The sequence below is a fragment of the Chiloscyllium punctatum genome, chromosome 15 (genome assembly GCF_047496795.1).
Source record: "Chiloscyllium punctatum isolate Juve2018m chromosome 15, sChiPun1.3, whole genome shotgun sequence".
NCBI lineage: Eukaryota > Metazoa > Chordata > Chondrichthyes > Orectolobiformes > Hemiscylliidae > Chiloscyllium > Chiloscyllium punctatum.
This window is the reverse complement of record NC_092753.1, coordinates 12,966,116-12,985,554: the sequence shown is the minus strand read 5'-3', so window position 1 is coordinate 12,985,554 and position 19,439 is coordinate 12,966,116. Positions and strand designations below refer to the sequence as shown.

Below are 19,439 nucleotides of genomic sequence, written 5' to 3'. Positions count from 1 at the left end.
TCCTGGAATGAACCTACTCAGTGACTGAGTCTCTATGGGCCTTTGGGAGTAGAGAATTCCAAGGATTCACCATCCTTGGAGTGAAGAGATTCCTCTTCATCTCACTCCTAAACAGCCGGCTCCCATTTTGAGTTTGTGACTCTGCTGTCTGGGACTAACCACTCACCTGTTCAGGTCATACAGAGATACAGCATGGAAGCAGAACCTTCGGTCCAATCAGTCCATGCTAACCCTAATCCTGAACTTTTCCCATATCCCTCCAAGCACTTCTTATTCATGAACTTATATACAACACAGAACATTGAACAATATGGCGCAGAACAGGCCCTTCAGCCCTCGATGTTGCACTGACCTGAGAACTAATCTAAGCCCATCCCCCACACTATCCCAACAACATCCATGTACTTATCCAATCTTTGTCATTTGGCTTTTAAATGTTGTCACTGTACCTACATCCACCAATTCCTCTGGAAGTTCATTCCGCACGTGAACTGCTTTCTGTGTAAAAAGGTTGCCCCTCGTGACCTTTTTAAGTCTTTCTCCTCCCACCTTAAATATCTACCCCCCAGGTTTGGAACTCCCCCCTACCCTGGGTAAAGATACCTGTGATTCGCCTTGTCTATGCCCCTCGTGATTTTGTAAACCTCTATAAGGTCATTCCCCAACCGGCTCCACTCTGCTTAGTGAAGCAGTACTCAAGAGTAGAAAATATCGCCTGCAGCTATGCAGAGCCCATGTGGTGCAGCGGTAGTGTCCTTACCTCTGAGCTGGGGGCAGTTAGGGTTCAAATCCCACCTGATCCAGGGAAATGCAATTGCATCCATGAATAGGTTGATTGTTTTTTTGTAAGGATACTGCTGACGGAATACCAGTGTTAGTCTCTAATGCTGACACAAGCACATTTCCTTCCCACATCTATAAGCCATGAGAGGCGCGGAGTCTGAAGATTATGGTAATGTTTCCGATTACTTACAGCTTTCCAATGTTACAATGAAGACTGAAAGTCAATATTGGAAAAAAAAGATAATTAGGCTGCTATGTTACTGAGAGCTGACAGGACAAGCCAAGCATGAACACGGCTAAATGATATTGTCACAGGTTTCATGTCAAGTGGATATTACTAATTTCTTCAATTCAGATCAATTAAATTTCAAGCTGGTACCTTTGATGAGATGCCGACGTTCAGGAAGTGAGAGGAGTCAGTGACAGCCCGATAAATATTGCACCAAGTTCAGGCTGATACTGCACTAGAAGCACAGAAACATTTACAGGAATAAAAGGAACACTATTGTGGGATTTTAAAGTCAGCAGATACTGAGAACCCGTATTTTCAGAGACATACAGCACAGAAACAGGCCCTTCGGCCCAACCCGTCCACGTCAACCAGATTTCCCAAACTGAACTAGTCTCATTTACCTGCATTTGGCCCATATCCCTCTAAACCCTTCCTATTCATAGACCCATCCAAATGTCTGTTCAATGCTGTAATTGTACCAGCCTCCATCACTGCCTCTGGTAGCTCATTCCATACACGCACCACCCACTTTGTGAAAATGTTACCCCTCAGGTCCTTTTGATACCTTTCCACTCTCACCTTAAATCTATGCCCTCTAGTTTTGGGACTCCCCTACCTTAGGGAGAAGAACTTGGCTATTCCCCTTATGATGTTATAAAGCTCTGTAAGGTCACCTTTCAACCTCTTGGTGCTCCAGTAAAGTTCCAGCCTCTCCAGCCTCTCCTTACATCCCAAACCTTCCAGTCTCAATGACATCCTTGTAACTGTGGTTTTGCACCATTTACAGCTTAATAACATCCTTCCTGTAGCAGAGTAACCAGAATTATACACAGTATTCCAAGTAGTTTTACCACTGTCCCGTACAACTGAAACATGACATCAAATTCTTGTACTCAATGTACAGACCAAAGAAGGTAAGTGTGCCAAACACTTTCCTCACCATCCTGTCTACCTATGATGCCACTTTCAAGGAACTATGTACCTGCACCCCCTCGGTCTCTCTGTTCGATAACAGTCCCTTGGGCCCTACCATTACTTGTGTAGGTCCTGCCCTGGTTTGTCTTACCAAAATGCAACACCTCACATTCATCTAAATTAAACTCCATCTGCCATTCCTTGGCCCACTGACCCAGTTGATCAAGATCTCTTTGTACGCTGAGGAGAACCTTCCTCACTAGCCACGACACCGCCAATTACAGTGTCATCTGCAAACTTACCAACCATGCCTCTTATATTGTCGTGCTGGAAAAGCGCAGCAGGTCAGGCAGCATCCAAGGAGCAGGAGAATCGACGTTCTGGGCATGAGCCTTTCTTCATCCCTGAAGAAGGGCTCATGCCTGAAACGTCGAAGATTCCTGAAGAAGGGCTCATGCCCGAAACGTCGATTCTGCTGCTCCTTGGATGCTGCCTGACCTGCTGCGCTTTTCCAGCAACACATTTTCAGCTCTGATCTCCAGTCCTCACTTTCTCCTGTTATACTGTCGCCCAAACCATTTCTATAAATAATAACAAACAGTGGACCCAGCACTGGTCCTTGCAGCACGCCACCGGTCACAATCTGAACAGCAACTCTCCACCACCACCCTTCGTCTTTGCAAAAAAACCAAACAGACCTTTTGAAAGAGGAGAAGGTTTGGGGAAGCACAATGAGAACACATTCTGTCAGAGGCTGTGAGCTGACCTATATTGCTTGTTTTGTCGTCAATTATAGTTACTTATAGTTGAGAGGGCATTGCTGGAAAAGCACAGCAGGTCAGGCAGCATCCGAGGAGCAGGATAAATCGCCATTTCGGGCCTCAGCCCTTCCTGATGAAGGGTCTGGGCCGAAACGTCGATTCTCCTGCTCCTCGGATGCTGCCTGACCTGCTGCGCTTTTCCAGCAACACCCTCTCAACTCTGATCTCCAGCATCTGCAGTCCTCACTGTCTTATAGTTACTTATAGTCAATTATGTGGAATCACTTCCAACCTCTGTTTGGGAAAAGCCACACACATTCCCCCGAACACTGTTACGTATATCCTTTTAAACAGTGTGCAAAACGTCCCGGTTTGTGACATTATTTAAGCTTCGGGAGGATGATCCTACATTGATCTGACAGGAGCAAAGGGTAGGTCAATCAGCCCATTGACTCTGCACCACCATTGATATGATGATGGCTGACTGAACACACTATCCTTGGTGCACACTATCCTCGCAATCATGTACGCCATTGACAATCGAAACTTTTATCGACCGTGACTGTAAAAATAATTTAAGGCTGGAATTCCCCAGCCCTCTGGGGTAGAGAATTCACCCTTGAGAGTAAAAACAAACATCACTTTCCATCCCACCAGCCTCCCCATTCGAAGGGTCATTCTCCGCCATTTCAGGCAGCTCCAGCAGAATGCCGCCACCAAACGGCACGGTGGCACAGTGGTTAGCACTGCTGCCTCACAGCGCCAGAGACCCGGGTTCAATTCCCGCCTCAGGCGACTGACTGTGTGGAGTTTGCACGTTCTCCCCGTGTCTGCGTGGGTTTCCTCCGGGTGCTCCGGTTTCCTCCCACGGTCCAAAGATGTGCAGGTCAGGGGAATTGGCCATGCTAAATTGCCCGTAGTGTTAGGTAAGGGGTCGATGTAGGAGTATGGGTGGGTACGCTTCGGCGGGGCGGTGTGGACTTGTTGGGCCGAAGGGCCTGTTTCCACACTGTAAGTAATCTAATCTAATCAAACACATCTTCCCCTCACTCCCTTTGTCTGCATTTCGCGGGGATCGGTTCCTTCCAGGACACCCTAGTCCATTCCACAACCGTTAACACCAGTCCCGTTCTCCATGGCACCTTCCCACGCAACCGCAGAAGGTGCAAAGCCCTGAGTCTTCACCTCCTCCCTGCTCACCAGCCAAGGGTTTGAACGGTCTTTCCAGGTGAAGCAGCATTTCACCTGTACCTTCTCCAATCTTGTGGCGCTGCATTCGCCACACTCAATGTGGCCCACTCCCCATTGGAGAAACCAAATGCAGACTGGGTGACCACTTAGCAGACCACCTCCGGTCCGCGTGCAAACGTGACCCTGATCTTCCCAGAGCTCGTCACTTAAGCAGTGTCCTGCTCCCATGCCGACATGTCTGTCCTGGGCACGCTGCAATCCTTCAGCGAACCACAGCAAAAACGAAAGGAGCGACTTCTCACCTTCAGGGCGGCACGGTAGCTCAGTGGTTAGCACTGCTGCCTCACATCACCAAGGTCCTAGCTTCGATTCCAGCCTCGGGCGACTGTCTGTGTGGAGTTTGCACGTTCTCCCCCGTGTCTGCGTGGGTTTCCTCTGGGTGCTCCGGTTTCCTCCCACAGCACCAAAGGTGTGCAGGTCAGGTGAATCGGCCATGCTAAATTGCCATGCTAAATTGCCCGTAGGTTAAAAACAAGGACTGCCAGATGCTGGAGATCAGAGTCTAGATGAGAGTGTGGTGCTGGAAAAGCACAGCAGGTCAGGCAGCATCTGAGGAGCAGGAAAATCGACGTTTCGGGCAAAAGCCCTTCAACATAGTGCTAGATGGATTAGTCAGAGGGAAATGGGTCTGGGTGGGTTACTCTTCAGAGGGTCGGTGTGGACTGGTTTGGCCGAACAGCCTGTTTCCACACTGTAGGGAATCTAATCTAATCCAGGCACTTTACAGCTTTCTGGGCTCAATATTGAGCTCAACACCTTCAGACTGCAAACCCATTCCTTCCCCTTCTTTTAGTTTTATTTGTTCCATTCTCTGTCACCATGTCCTCTCTCTCCCCTCCCCACACCCCAGTGGGTCTGCCTGATCTTCCCAGTCTGACAGTTAGACACACCATTACTTCACCATTCACATATTCCAATGAAGTAGGTAAAAACAAGGACTGCAAATGTTGGAAACCAGAGTCTTCCAGCATCTACAGTCCTTGTTTTTACTGAGCTGATTTTAACCCCACTGTGAATCCTCTTGCAAGGATGCCTGCCTTGGAGAAGTTCTCTTCCTCTCTCTACAAGCGAAAAAAAGCTCTCTGACCTTCCACCTCCATCCCCACCCCCATTCACCTATTGTACTCTATGCTACCTTCTCCCCACCTCCCCCCCCCCTCCCATTTATCTCTCCACTCTGCAGGCACCCTCCCTCTACGCCTGATGAAGGGCTTTTGCACGAAACGTCGATTCTCCTGCTCCTCGGATGCTGCCTGACCTGCTGTGCTTTTCCAGCACCACTCTAATCCCACACATTCCGATCACTTCATCCGAACTATTGACATCCTTTCTCCCATAGTCCTCCAAACCCCATGCCCCCCCAACTGTTGCATAAACACTGCCCCCCCTCCACACTTCACCTCAGGTCTGATGAAGAGTCATCGAGACTGGAAACGTAAGCTTGCTTGCTCTCCATGGAAGCTGCCTGACCCACTGTGATAGAACATAGAACATAGAACAATACAGCACAGAACAGGCCCTTCAGCCCACGATGTTGTGCCGAACATTTGTCCTAGCTTGAGCACCTATCCATGTACCTATCCAATTGCAGTTTAAAGGTCGCCAATGATTCTGACTCTGCCACTCCCACAGGCAGCGCATTCCATGCCCCCACCACTCTCTGGGTAAATAACTTACCCCTGACATCCCCCCATACCTTCCACCCTTCACCTTAAATTTATGTCCCCTTGTAACACTCTGTTGTACCTGAGGAAAATGTTTCTGACTGTCTACTCTACCTATTCCCCTGATCATCTTATAAACCTCTATCAAGTCACCCCTCATCCTTCGCCGTTCCAATGAGAAAAGGCCTAGCACTCTCAACCTATCCTCGTACGACCTATTCTCCATTCCAGGCAACATCCTGGTAAATTTTCTCTGCACTCTCTCCAAAGCTTCCACATCTTTCCTAAAGTGAGGCGATCAGAACTGCACACAGTACTCCAAATGTGGCTTAACCAAGGTCCTATACAGCTGCAACATCACTTCACGACTCTTGAATTCAATCCTTCTGCTAACGAACGCTAATACACCACAGGCCTTCTTACAAGCTCTATCCACCTGAGTGGCAACTTTCAAAGATCTATGAACATAGACCCCAAGATCCCTCTGCTCCTCCACCTGACTAAGAACCCTACCGTTAACCCTGTATTCCGCATTCTTATTTATCCTTCCAAAATGGACAACCTCACACTTGGCAGGGTTGAACTCCATCTGCCACTCCTCAGCCCAGCTCTGCATCATATCTAAGTCCCTTTGCAGCTGACAACAGCCCTCCTCACTATCCACAACTTCACCAATCTTCGTATCATCTGAAAATTTACTGACCCACCCTTCGACTCCCTCTTCCAAGTCATTAATAAAAATTACAAACAGCAGAGGACCCAGAACTGATCCCTGCGGAACTCCACTTGTAACTGGGCTCCAGGCTGAATATTTACCATCTACCACCACTCTCTGACTTCGACCGGTTAGCCGGTTTTCTATCCAACTGTCCAAATTTCCCTCTATCCCATGCCTCCTGACTTTCCGCATAAGCATACCATGGGGAACCTTATCAAATGCCTTACTAAAATCCATGTACACTACATCCACTGCTCTACCCTCATCCACACGCTTGGTCACCCTCTCAAAGAATTCAATAAGACTTGTAAGGCAAGACCTACCCCTCACAAATCCATGCTGGCTGTCCCTAATCAAGCAGTGTCTTTCCAGATACTCATAAATCCTATCCCTCAGTACCCTTTCCATTACTTTGCCTACCACCGAAGTAAGACTAACTGGCCTGTAATTCCCGGGGTTATCCCTATTCCCTTTTTTGAACAGGGGCACAACATTCGCCACTCTCCAGTCCCCTGGTACCACCCCCGTTGACAGTGAAGACGAAAAGATCATTGCCAACGGCTCTGCAATTTCCTCTCTTGCTTCCCACATAATCCTAAGATATATCCTGTCAGGCCCGGGGGACTTGTCTATCCTCAAGTTGTTCAAAATGCCCAACACATCTTCCTTCCTAACAAGTATCTCTTCTAGCTTACCAGTCCGTTTCATACTCTCCTCTTCAACAATACGGTCCCTCTCGTTGGTAAATACTGAAGAAAAGTACTAATTTAAGACCTCTCCTATCTCTTCCGACTCAATTCACAGTCTCCCACTACTGTCCTTGATCGGACCTACCCTCGTTCTCGTCATTCTCATGTTTCTCACATACGCATAAAAGGCCTTGGGGTTATCCTTGATCCTATCCGCCAAAGATTTGTCATGCCATCTCTTAGCTCTCCTAATCCCTTTATTCAGCTCCCTTCTGGCTATCTTGTATCCCTCCAACGCTCTGTCTGAACCTTGTTTCCTCAACCTTATGTAATCTCCAGTGTTTGTGGTTTTAGCAGCTGCAGTAATTTGTGCCCACACCGCAGGGTACCCACACTGATCCTTTGACTGATGCTAATTTAAAAATGAGTTCCAACCATATCTCTTGTACATGACTGAATCAGAAAATGAAGCAACAGAGGAGGAGACCGCTTGACCCACTGTGCCCCGTGCCAGCCCTTTTAAAAGGGTTATCCAAACAATCCCACACCCCTGCTATGCCTCTCGAGCCCTGTAGGTTTTCAGATCTCGGCAAGTTTCCCTTCTTGGAACGGTCGCGTCCGGGCGCTACAAAAGGTGTGGCCAAAGCTGGGCAGGATTAGCAGATGTGAAGAATGAAGTAAGGTCTGAAAAGGTTTCATCTGCATCGCTGAGGGGGTCTGTCTTCTCAGGCACATGTGAAGGCACGCAGCACTCCATAATGCACTGCACTGAGTAGGTCGCTCTGTGACTAGCACACATGATTCACTCCCTCTCAATCTGCATGTGGTTAAGAGAATTATCAGGCATTCCCAATGGTTGCACTGCGACCCAGGCTGACGCCGCCAAATGAAACAGTAGAGGGTGCAAACACACTCAGGAAACACTGCTCAGTGAATATAACAGTAAAAGACGAATCAATCTGACCTCTCCTATCACAAACTGAAACTTGTACATTACACCATGGTTTAAGCAGGACATTTTATTTTTCAATGATGCTTTAAACATTAATATTTCAGTTTTAATTTCTCTCGTGGTCCCTTCAATGGTCCAACTACAGGGGAACCTTGATTATCCTGCATTCGATTATCCAAATGTCGGATGATCCGGCGAGATCGCAAGGTCCCGATGCTCAGCGAAACTACGTTACCCGGCATTGGATGATCCGGAATTCAATTTACCGGACGAAATACGGCCCGCCCCTGAACTTTGGATAATCAAGGTTCCTCTGCAATCAGATGTTCAGAACATAAGGAAGGCGCGTTGGAATTGAAAAGGTGACACAGGAGGCAGGTTTTTCCAGTGTTGGTGGAAATTATGCTGGGGCCATGTTTCTTGTGACACCCAGAAAGATTATGCAGGAAACCTCTCTCGCCAGGCTAAGCGTCAAAGAGCTTACAACTGGGCTTCCTGCCATTACGTTAACTGAATTAATCTGGGGCACTCCATTCTTGACCCATATCAGCACCCAAAACCACCACGAGAGGGAAACAAAGACAGCATGGTCTCTTCATGTGGTATAACGTTTCACAGGAACGGCATTTCAAAGTGAAACACTAGTCAATGGTGTGTGATCCAGGGCAAATTAAATAAAAATTTGACTTAAGAAGCAGGGTTGAATGAATATATTCAGAAACAGTGCAGGGATTTAGTCGGGGTGGGGGGTGGTGGGGGGGAGTGCAGTTTCAGAGCCTTGGTGGTTGATGACAAGGGGTGAGGCAAAGGAAATCAAGGATGCACAAGACAGTGGAATTAGAGAAATGCAAACATGTTACTGTCTTTTCTCACCAGTGAACTGCGTGCAAAGGCTGACACACTGCTGCCTCCTCCCCCCGTGCGGAAACACTGCTGCTTGATTTGGACAAATTGAGAAAGCGAGCAAATGCTGATAAATGTGAGGTTATCCAACTTGGGAATAAAAAATAAGAAGGGGGGGGGTTCATTATTTCAAAGGCTGTAAACGGAGGGAGGGGAATGTTCAAACGAGACCTGGGTGTCCTCATGCACTGGTAGGGCGTGTAGGTGCAGCAGGCAGTGAAGAAGGTCAACTGTATGTTAGCCTTCTTGGTGAGAGGATTCGAGTGCAGGAACAAGGATGTCTTGCTGCACTTATGTAAGGCATTGGTGAGGCCACACCTGGAACACCATGTACAGTTTTGGTCTCCTTATCTGAGGAAGGTGTTCTTGACATAGAAGGAGTGCAGCTGAAGTTGGCAGGATTGACGTATAAGGAGAGATTGAGTCGGTTAGGATTGTGTTCTCTGGAGTTTACAAGAATGAGAGAGTTTCTCACAGAAACTATAATATTCCAACGAGGTAGATGGGTTAGATGCAGGAAGGATGTTCCCGATGGTGGGAGAGTCTAGAACCAAGGGTTGTAGCTGAAGGATATTTAGGACTCAGATGAAGGGAGATTTCTTCACCCAGAGAGTGGTGAGCCTGTGGAATACACTACCACAGAAAGTGGTGAGGCCAAAATATTATGTTTTCAAAGAAGAGGCAGATGTAGAACTTAAGAGCTAAAGGAATCAAGAGGTGAAAGTAGGAAGAGGGAACTGAGTTGGACAATCAGCCATGATGCTGATGAATAGCAGAGGCAGGCTCAACGGGCTGAATGGCCTACTCCCGGACCTATTTTCTACATTGCATGATGCTGGAAGGTCACATTATTTTGGGGATTTTGGTGACCCCCTTCCAGAGGTGTCTCTTACGATCGGTTTCCAATCCGATCAATCGCGGCCTTCAGATAGGCCTGACTTCCACATTGCATGGAATTCCCTGGCACAGGCTCCCTCCAGCGGTCCCCATTCCTGGTGATTTCCCTCGAGATTTGCAAAGGCCTCATTCAATTAAAGTTGAAAGGTCGACTGATGCTCAGCGATCGATTGGGATCTCCATTGCCCTCTGAAAGAATTTCCTTCACCACAATCTTTTGGATAATGGAGAACTCTACTCTTCCTCCCTCTCTCAGACCTCCAGCCCCTTCTGAGCTGGAGGGCCTTGGATTGGATCATCTTGGCTGCCATCTTTAGTTGGCCACTGGTTGGCTAGACTGCTGCCTACTGATATTCCCCGTGGTGGTGTGGGGTCAGGGACCTCATGTTTCCCCCTGGCCTGGGATTCCCTACACAAAATCCTGCCTCACACATCCCTGACTGTTGGGTTTGAGAGGAACAGACCGCCTCTCAGTATTTCAACTGCACCGTGGGCCCTTGAGAGCAGAATCGCTGGAGGGTCAGGAAGGGTTTGGAGGTCAGCTTAAAGCACGGCAAATCTGCCTTTGTAATGAATGACCCCTGAACTTCGATATAAGTATGGAGAAAGAAACCACATTGCATTACCTGCCAAACACTAAACTGACAACCAACCTAATCCTGTACACCCTATGGCCCATAGAGTCATATAGCACAGAAACAGACCCTACGGTCCAACCAGTCCATGCTGACCATAATCCTAAACTAAAATAATCCCAACTGCCTGCACTTGGCCCGTATCCCTCCAATCATGTACTTATCCCAATGTCAGTTAAACACTGTAACCGTACCCACATCCAACTCTTCCTCAGGAAGTTCATTCCATACGCGATGTGGAAAAACATTTGCCCCTCGTGTCTTTTTCAGACCTCTCCCATCTCGTCTTAAAAGTATGCCCTTCAACTTGAAATCCCCCACCCTAGGTAAAAGACACATCTTCTATTGGGTTATGGTTGCTCCTCAAGCTGGGACAATGGATTCTACACTGATTTATGTTTTTGATGCGAATATCTGAGCACTGACAGGAGCCTGATGGTCTCTTTGAAGGTCGGAGAGGTGGAAGCTCCGATGTTAAAACCCAAACCAGCCAAACAACCTCAGCATCCCCACCCTGAAACATAATCATCCAAATAGAACGTGGGCAGTTCGCTGGACACTTCCCTGAATAAACAGAAGACAATAGAACCCAATACAATAGAACAGAAATTTATTGCAATGTGTACCTTTACATGAAAAATACAGAGAAAGTTTTATAAGTTGCCCCACCACAGCACCTGAATAGAGCACACCCTCAGATTTCTGATTCAATCATGTCAGTCACGACCGAAACAACTGATCAGCATTTTGAGATTTGCATCAAATTAGTTTGCAGCCTGGAGTCTGAATACCACATCGGAAAACTCCTTCAATACTGGGATATAATTTGAAGATGTTTTCAGAAGTCACCGGAATAATACTGCTATAGTGCCAAAATAATACTCCAACAGAGCCAAGACAATATTCCTGTACAGCCAATACAATACTCCTATAGTGCCAATGCAATATCCCTATAGTGCCAATGCAATACCCCTATAGTGCCAATACAATACTCCTATAGTGCCAATACAATACCCCTATAGTGCCAATGCAATACCCCTATAGTGCCAATACAATAGTCCTGTAGTGCTAATGCAATATCCCTATAGTGCTAATGCAATACTCCTATAGTGCTAATGCAATACCCAAAAGTGCTAATGCAATACTCCTATAGTCCTAATGTAATACCCCTATAGTGCTAATGCAATACCCCTATAGTGCCAATACAATACTCCTATGGTGCCAATGCAATACTCCTGTAGTGCCAATGCAATACCCCTATAGTGCTAATGCAATACCCCTATAGTGCTAAGCCAATACCCCTATAGTGCTAATACAATACCCCTATAGTGCTAATACAATACTCCTATAGTGCTAATGTAATACCCCTATAGTGCCAATGCAATACTCCTATAGCCCCAATGCAATACTCCAAGAGTGCCAATACATTACTCCTATAATTTGATTAATCTAATAGGGTCCACAGGAGAGTTATCATGCCAAGCCACATCAGATATTAGTGCAGCTATTTGACCGATCGCTTGCCAAAAGGTTTCACAATCAAGGTGTGTTTTAAAGAAGGAACCTGCGAGAGCTGGAGAGGTGCAGGGGGCCAATTCCTGAGTTTTGATGTCTAGGCCCCTCCCAGTCACTGATGGTGGTGTGATCAAGGGCACAGCATTGGAGGAACACAAACAACATGGTGGGGAAGCCGTGGTGGGATTGGCGAATGGTAAAAAGTGAACGGTAATATGTGAATCATCAGTGATGCCAGGTTACGTGGCAGCGAGCTGTTCTATCTGGAAGTCCTGTGTAACGTCTGGATCTGTACCTAGTTTGAACTGGCTGAGTGTAATGGAAGGTAACGTGGTCAGCTTTTCTCAGCTTCTACCCCCAGCAAAACCCGAAGGAATTTCATCTTTCATTTTGGTCACCTCTTGTTCTCTGAACTCCACACAATACGACAATATTTTCAATTTCCCCTCATCCCAGGAACCGGTCTCTTGAACCTTACTTGCCTCCCTGGGGTACGAATGTCCTTCCTTAGATAAGGATATAAAAGGTCCACATTGTTCTCCTCATTAATGCCCTGGGCAATGATAAGGAAGTGTCTCACAGCCTTTCAAGCTAACACACTCTATGTTCCTCCCAGCTCACGAACACAAAGGAAGGTAGTTGTAATTGTTAGAAGTCAGCCATCTCAGCTCCAGGTGGTTGACTGAGGGAGGTCAGGACTGCGTGCGATGTCGAACCATCCTCAGCAACTCCCTCCATCCCTTTCTCTCCAGGTTAGATGATTGCATCATGTTTTGAGTAATTGGAAGTGAATCCTTTTTTTGTTTGCTTTACAAGGGTTCAGAAAAGATTTACAAGGATGTTGCCAGGGTTGGAGGATTTGAGCTACAGGGAGAGGCTGAGTAGACTGGAGCTGTTTTCCTTGGAGCGTCGGAGGTTGAGGGGTGACCTTATAGAGGTTTACAAAATCATGAGGGGCATGGAGAGGATAAATAGACAAAGTCTTTTCCCTGGGGTGGGGGAGTCCAGAACGAGAGGGCATAGGTTTAGGGTGAGAGGGGAAAGATACAAAAGAGACCTAAGGGGCAACTTTTCCACACAGAGGGTGATAATTGTATGGAATGAGCTGACAGAGGAAGTGGTGGAGGCTGGTACAATTGCAACATTTAAGAGGCATCTGGATGGGTATATGAATAGGAAGGGTTTGGAGGGATATGGGCCGGGTGCTGGCAGGTGGGACTAGATTGGGTTGGGATATCTGGTCGGCATGGATAGGGTTGGACCAAAGGGTCTGTTTCCATACTGTACATCTCTATGACTCTATGACTCTAAGAGGTAAGAAGTGGTGTGTTACAAGGTGTTAGTGCTCCAGTCTCCACATTTCACAATGTATTGAAGTGAACTGGATAAAGTCAGTTGAAGGTATGGTATCTCAATTTACTGATGATACAAAGATAGTTTGGAAAGTAAATTCTGAAGAGCTACAACCATAAAGGGATACAAATACGTTAAGTGATTAGGGGAAGGTCTGGCAAATGGAGAATAATGCGTGCGATTGTCCATTCTGGCAGGAAGAATAAAAGGATCACATTATCTAAATGGTGAGAAATCTGTGCAGAAGGATCTGTGTAAGCACATCCATGAATCACAAAAGGCCACTGTGCAGGTACAGCAAGTAATGAGGAACGTTAATAGAATTTTAACATTTATTGCAAGGGAATTGAATACAAAGGGAGGTTGCACTTCATTTATATAGGGCATTAGGGAGAACGCATCTGGGTGTACTGTTTATTTAAGAAAGCAAGTAAACACATTGAAAGCAGTTCAGGGAAGGTTTGCTAAATTAATACCTGCAACGTTGTCCTATGATGGAAGTTTAGGCAGGCTAGGCTTATATCGAGAGAGAAAGTGAGGACTGCAGATGCTGGAGATCAGAGTCGAAGAGCGTGGTGCTGGAAAAGCACAGGAGGTCAGGCAGCAACCGAGGAGCTGAAGAGTCTGGCATAAGCCATTCCTGATGAAGGGCTTATGCTCAAAACATCAACTCTCCTGCTTCTCGGATGCTGCCTGACCTGCTGTGCTTTTCCAGCGCCACACTTTTCGACTTCTACCGGAGTTTAGAAAAACAAAGAGGCAACTTGACTGAAACATACAAGATCCTGAGGGGACGAGACCGAGTGGATGTGGAAAATATGGTTCACCTTGTGAGAGAATCTCGAACAAGGGGGCCACTGTTTAAAAGTAAAGGGTGGCCCACTTCAGAAAGAGATGAGAAGAATTGCTTTGAGCCCTTCATCGAAAAGGGGGGCAGAGTTTTGGAACATTTTTAAAGCAGAGATGGACAGGTTTGTGATGAGCAGTCAGCAGGAATATAGAACAAGGTCAGGTTTGACTTTACAGAGCGACAGATCAGGCTGATGGGCTGAATGGCCTGCTGTTACTCCAGCTCCTCATTTATATGTTTGTATCTCTCGACTCCCTGTCTATCAACTATGAGTCAGGAGTGTGATAGAATGCTCCCCACTTGACTGGGTGAGGGTAATATCAAGGGCAGTTAGGGAGAGGCTATTACGTTGAGCTAGCCAGCAACACTTGCAACCTTATGAACAAACACAAATAATTTAAAATTGCACAATATCAAATACTTGAGAGATTGCTGACTGACAATTTTACAGCAGACCATTGTGTAAACTGACCAAGTCAAAACCATTCCCTGAACTGCAGTGAATGACTCCAATGTGGATTTGCCAGATAATCCTCCGAAAGAGCAGTGATATTGACAGAGGGGCTTACCTTTTCTTTCAGCGTTGCAAGTAATGCTTGCACTTGTGAATTCTCCTCCTTCATTTTCTCCAGTTCCAATTCCTTCTTTCTGCATTCCTCTTGCAGTGTGAGCAGTTGCTAGTTAGAAACAGGGTTGTTATCAGTCACAGGGTCTCTAAGTGAATGGCTGCAGAACTGTTGCATACTTTAGGGGTGAGGCGAGACGTTGTCTTTGTTATTTATTTCACTGTTGTTAATGTTTTTTAGATTAGATTAGATTAGATTAGTTACAGTGTGGAAACAGGCCCTTCGGCCCAACAAGTCCACACCGTCCCGCCGCAGCGTAACCCACCCATACCCCTACATGTACATCTACATCTACATCTACCCCTTACCTAACTCTACGGGCAATTTAGCATGGCCAATTCACCTGACCTGCACATCTTTGGACTGTGGGAGGAAACCGGAGCACCCAGAGGAAACCCACGCAGACACGGGGAGAACGTACAAACTCCACACAGTCAGTCGCCTGAGGCACCATCATTACTGCAGTTGGACTGGGCAAGGATGGGTACACTCTCAATGCCCTCCTATGCCACATAGCCACCTGTTAGTTCCATCGACCAACACTGAATGTTCATTTATGGCATCAAAGCTAATTTGAGAAACTGTTCAGTCTGGGCATGAAAGCTATTTATCAAAGATCACACGTAACTCATGAGACCATTCAATAAAGACCAAGATTGACAAGAAAGCAAAATGCAGAAGACACTCAGATTTTGAAAGAGACTGGCATTAGGTAATGATGGTCACCAGAGAGTGCAAATACAATGGGCAAATGGCCTCCATCTACACTGCAACTCTTCCATGACTGGGGATATTCAAGAGGGCAGTATTGGTGGAGCGCAGAAACATTGACTCCGATCCTCTCTCTACACAAGTTGCCCAACCTGCCAAACCATCCCAAAGCTTGTCATTTCAGATTTCTCGTAACTGTGGGGGTTTTCTTTTCCAATAAAGACTGAACCCAGCTGGATGGCAGAACTTCCATGTGGAAAATTCCATGGGAACTGGTCAAGTGGGGACTGTGCCCAGCAACGTTGCTGCAGCTGAGGGCAGTGGGACATTGGGAATGTCACTGGGTTAAATAATCCAAAAGCTCAAACTGATGCTCTGGGGGACGTGGGTTCAAATCTCATCATGGCAGATGGTGACATTTGAATTTAATGTTGAGCGAAATACGGGGAATAGAAAGGGAGACACTGTTGGTTGTTGTAAAACCCTATCTAATTCACCAATGTCCTTTCGGGAAGGAAATCTGCCGTCTATTTCTGGTCTGGTGACTCCAGTTTATAACTGACGGGGATGTCCTTAAGATTAGTTGAAACTATGAAGTGGCTGCGATCAAAAGAATGGGAAGATACAACTCAAGCTTGTGAATGGGACTCGGATTAAGGAATTAACCATTGTCCAATACTGAGATGGTTGTCACAGTCTGGAACTCTGCCATGACCATTATCAACAGGTTAGCTCCTGAAGCCTGTTCACATTCAACGAGGTTGCTTGCCCGATATCCCTTAATATATGAATCTATGATTCGGAGATGCCGGTGTTGGACTGGGGTGTACAAAGTTAAAAAATTACACAACACCAGGTTATAGTCCAACAGGTTTAAGTGGAAGCACACTAGCTTTCGGAGCGACGGTCCCTCATCAGGTGATTGTGGAGGGCTCGATCGTAACACAGAATTTATAGCAAAAATTTGCAGTGTGATGTAACTGAAATTATACATTGAAGAATTTATTGTCTGTTAAGCCTTTCATCTGTTAGAATGCCGTGATAGTTTCACTTCTTTCATGTGTAAATCACAAAACCCTTTTTTTAAAGTTACATTCTCGGGTTAGCTGTTAACAATGGTGATAGCTAGACAATATGTTGAAGGTGTTAGCCCCCTGTGTTCTCTGTCTATGACCTGATGTTTAGATTGATTCGAATCTAAAGAGTGAAATAACAGAGTTTTACATAAATTCATGCAGTTTTTGAGCTCAGAGTTCTACATGAATGTATGCAGTTTTTGAGCAAAGTGCAATGTAACTCTGCAAGTACAAAAAAATTCACCACATCAAAATATATGTGTGCATGTGGGTCTTTGTCTGTCTGTGTGTGTGTGTCTGTCTGGGGTGGGGGTTGTGAGTGTGAGAATCTACAAAGCCCCGATTCAACTTTAACATTTGTTTTTGCTGTTTGGATGGAAATGTTACATTCACAGGATATTGGCTCCGTTGGTGAGGCCAACATTTATTGCCCGTTCCTAATTAAGAGTCCAACCAGTGGTTTGGCTATGGGGAGGATGAAAGTTTTGGACATTAATTTTCAACAAGATTACTCAACTCTTGATTCCAGACTGTTGCTGGATTCAACCTCTACCATGGCAGGAGTTGTACCCAGAATGTTACCTCGGTCTCTGGATTATTAGGAGAAGGCGAGAACTGCAGATGCTGGAGATCAGAGTGGAGAGTGCGGTGCTGGAAAAGCACAGCCAGTCAGGCAGCATCTGAGGAGCAGGAGAATCCTGATCAAGGGCTTATGCCTGAAATGTCGATTCTCCTGCTCCTTGGATGCTGCCTGATTAGCTGTGCTTTTCCAGCAACACTCTCTCGACTCTGGATTATCAGCCCAGTGACAATACCACAAGACCGCGGTCACCTTCTGAGGCAATGCATTGAGTTTCTCTCTATCTACCTGATCTGTTCACCTCGATATGTTGGGAAATTTGATGAATTCCCTTGTCAATAATATCCATACTCTGTAATATCCATCCCCCATTTCAGGAGAGACCAGCATTGCTGGGTCATGTGAGTCAGGGTCTGCAGCACTCCATCTGCCTTCAACACTTTCAAACATTCCCGTTCATTCAGGCTATTAGAGGGGGCAAGACCAGGTCATTCTGACAAGATGGCCACCTGCCCTGGATTTCAAGGGACTGTCTCATCATTTTGTCTGCTCATCCTATATCCCACCATTTGCCCCTTATCTTTAGGCCTGCTTTCAGGATACTGATTCTGGGAGTCTTCATCTTGAATTTGAGTGACCAGAGATTACAGCCTCAGAGTAAAAGGATGACCCTTTCGGAACAGAGACAAGGAGAAACTTCTTCAGCCAGAGAGTGGTGAATCGATGGAATTCATTGACACAGAAGGCTGGGGAGGCCAGGTCATTGAGTATATTTAAGACAGAGATAGGTGGGTTCTTGACTGTCAAGGGGATCAAAGGTCATGGGCAGAAACTGGGAAAATGGGTTCATAAAACCTATCAGCCATGATTGAATGGTGAAGGAGGCTTGATGGGCCAAATGGCCTAATTTCTGCTCCTATGCCTTATGCTCTTATGATTTGACTGAGGCTGCAAGTGAGTGAGTCGGCCAACAAAAAGTTGATGACTCGGCGAGATGGCTTTGAAGTTGTTTTGAAAATTCCCACCCTTAATATGATAGGTATTAAGGCCCAGCTCCCCCAGAGTCTCTCATGCTTATTAAACCAACCAGCCTCTTCTCCCACCAATCCTATCACAGGAGCCATTGGGCGGTGTGCCCTCCACTTTATTTTGGAAGAGTGACCAGCCAATGAAGGCAGACATCCCACACAGACACCAGATACACACCACAGGCACCCTGCTGCTTTCCCAGGTGAACAGTGCGGGCACTCTGCCACATTTGCCACCTCTCCCAGTGCGGTACCATGGAAGGGCTGACTGAGGTTGCTCAGGGCCACCAATCCACCGTTATCCTGGGCCTGGCCAGTGATTTGCGGGTTGAGGGTAGACCATCACAGGAGTGTCCACAGAAGAGGCATCGTACTTCGATGTCAAGACAGGTTTCCACATGGAACTGCATTCAGTCAGGCTTCATTCCAAGGGTTGCTGTCTGCTTCCTGACGTGGCTGAAGCTGGAGAGGATGTGAACGGGACTTGAGCCAAGCAAGGGACCCACTCTTGCTCAGCCACCACTGCCTGAGTCCTGCTCCCCTCAAACTGCCCCCTTCCCAGCTGCTGACCTGTGGAGTGCTGAGCTGGTGCTTGTGATCAGTGATTTCCCTGGCACATGTCCATAAAGGTGTTACAATGCAATGCATATCACCATCGCTTTATTTTTTTAAAAAATTGACGTGATCTATGCACACTCACACAAAAAGAACACACACGCACACAAATCACACCTCACTCACAAATAACACACACACGAATTACACAAATCTCACACACAATCTCACTCACAAATAGAGTCATAGAGATGTATAGCAGGGAAACAGACCCTTCGGTCCAACCCGCCCATGCCGACCAGATATCCCAACCCAATCTAGTCCCACCTGCCAGCACTCGGGCAATACCCTCCAAACCCTTCCTATTCATATACCCAGCCAAATGCCTCTTAAATGTTGCAATTGTACCAGCCTCCACCACTTCCTCTGACAGCTCATTCCATACACGTACCACTCTCTGTGTGAAAAAGTTGCCCCTTAGGTCTCTTTTATATCTTTCCCATCTCACACTAAACCTATGCCCTCTAGTTCTGGACTCCCCCACCCCAAGGGAAAAGACTTTGCCTATTTACCCTATCCATGCCCCTCATAATTTTGTAAACCTCTATAAAGGTCACCCCTCAGCCTCCGACGCTCCAGGGAAAACAGCCCCAGCCTGTTCAGCCTCTCCCTATAGCTCAAATCCTCCAATCCTGGCAACATCCTTGTAGATCTTTTCTGAACCCTTTCAAATTTCACAACATCT

At 46.5% G+C, this 19,439-nt stretch overlaps 1 protein-coding gene across 2 annotated transcripts in view; it reads right to left on the bottom strand.

Moving 5' to 3' along the window:
* Positions 1–19,439, bottom strand: part of enox1 (ecto-NOX disulfide-thiol exchanger 1) — a 535,519-nt gene that overhangs the window by 40,409 nt on the left and 475,671 nt on the right. For both annotated transcript variants that reach the window (XM_072584648.1, XM_072584649.1), the window contains exon 10: positions 14,688–14,795. In XM_072584648.1, coding sequence (XP_072440749.1) covers positions 14,688–14,795 — 108 coding nt within the window. The remainder of the gene's footprint in view (positions 1–14,687; positions 14,796–19,439) is intronic.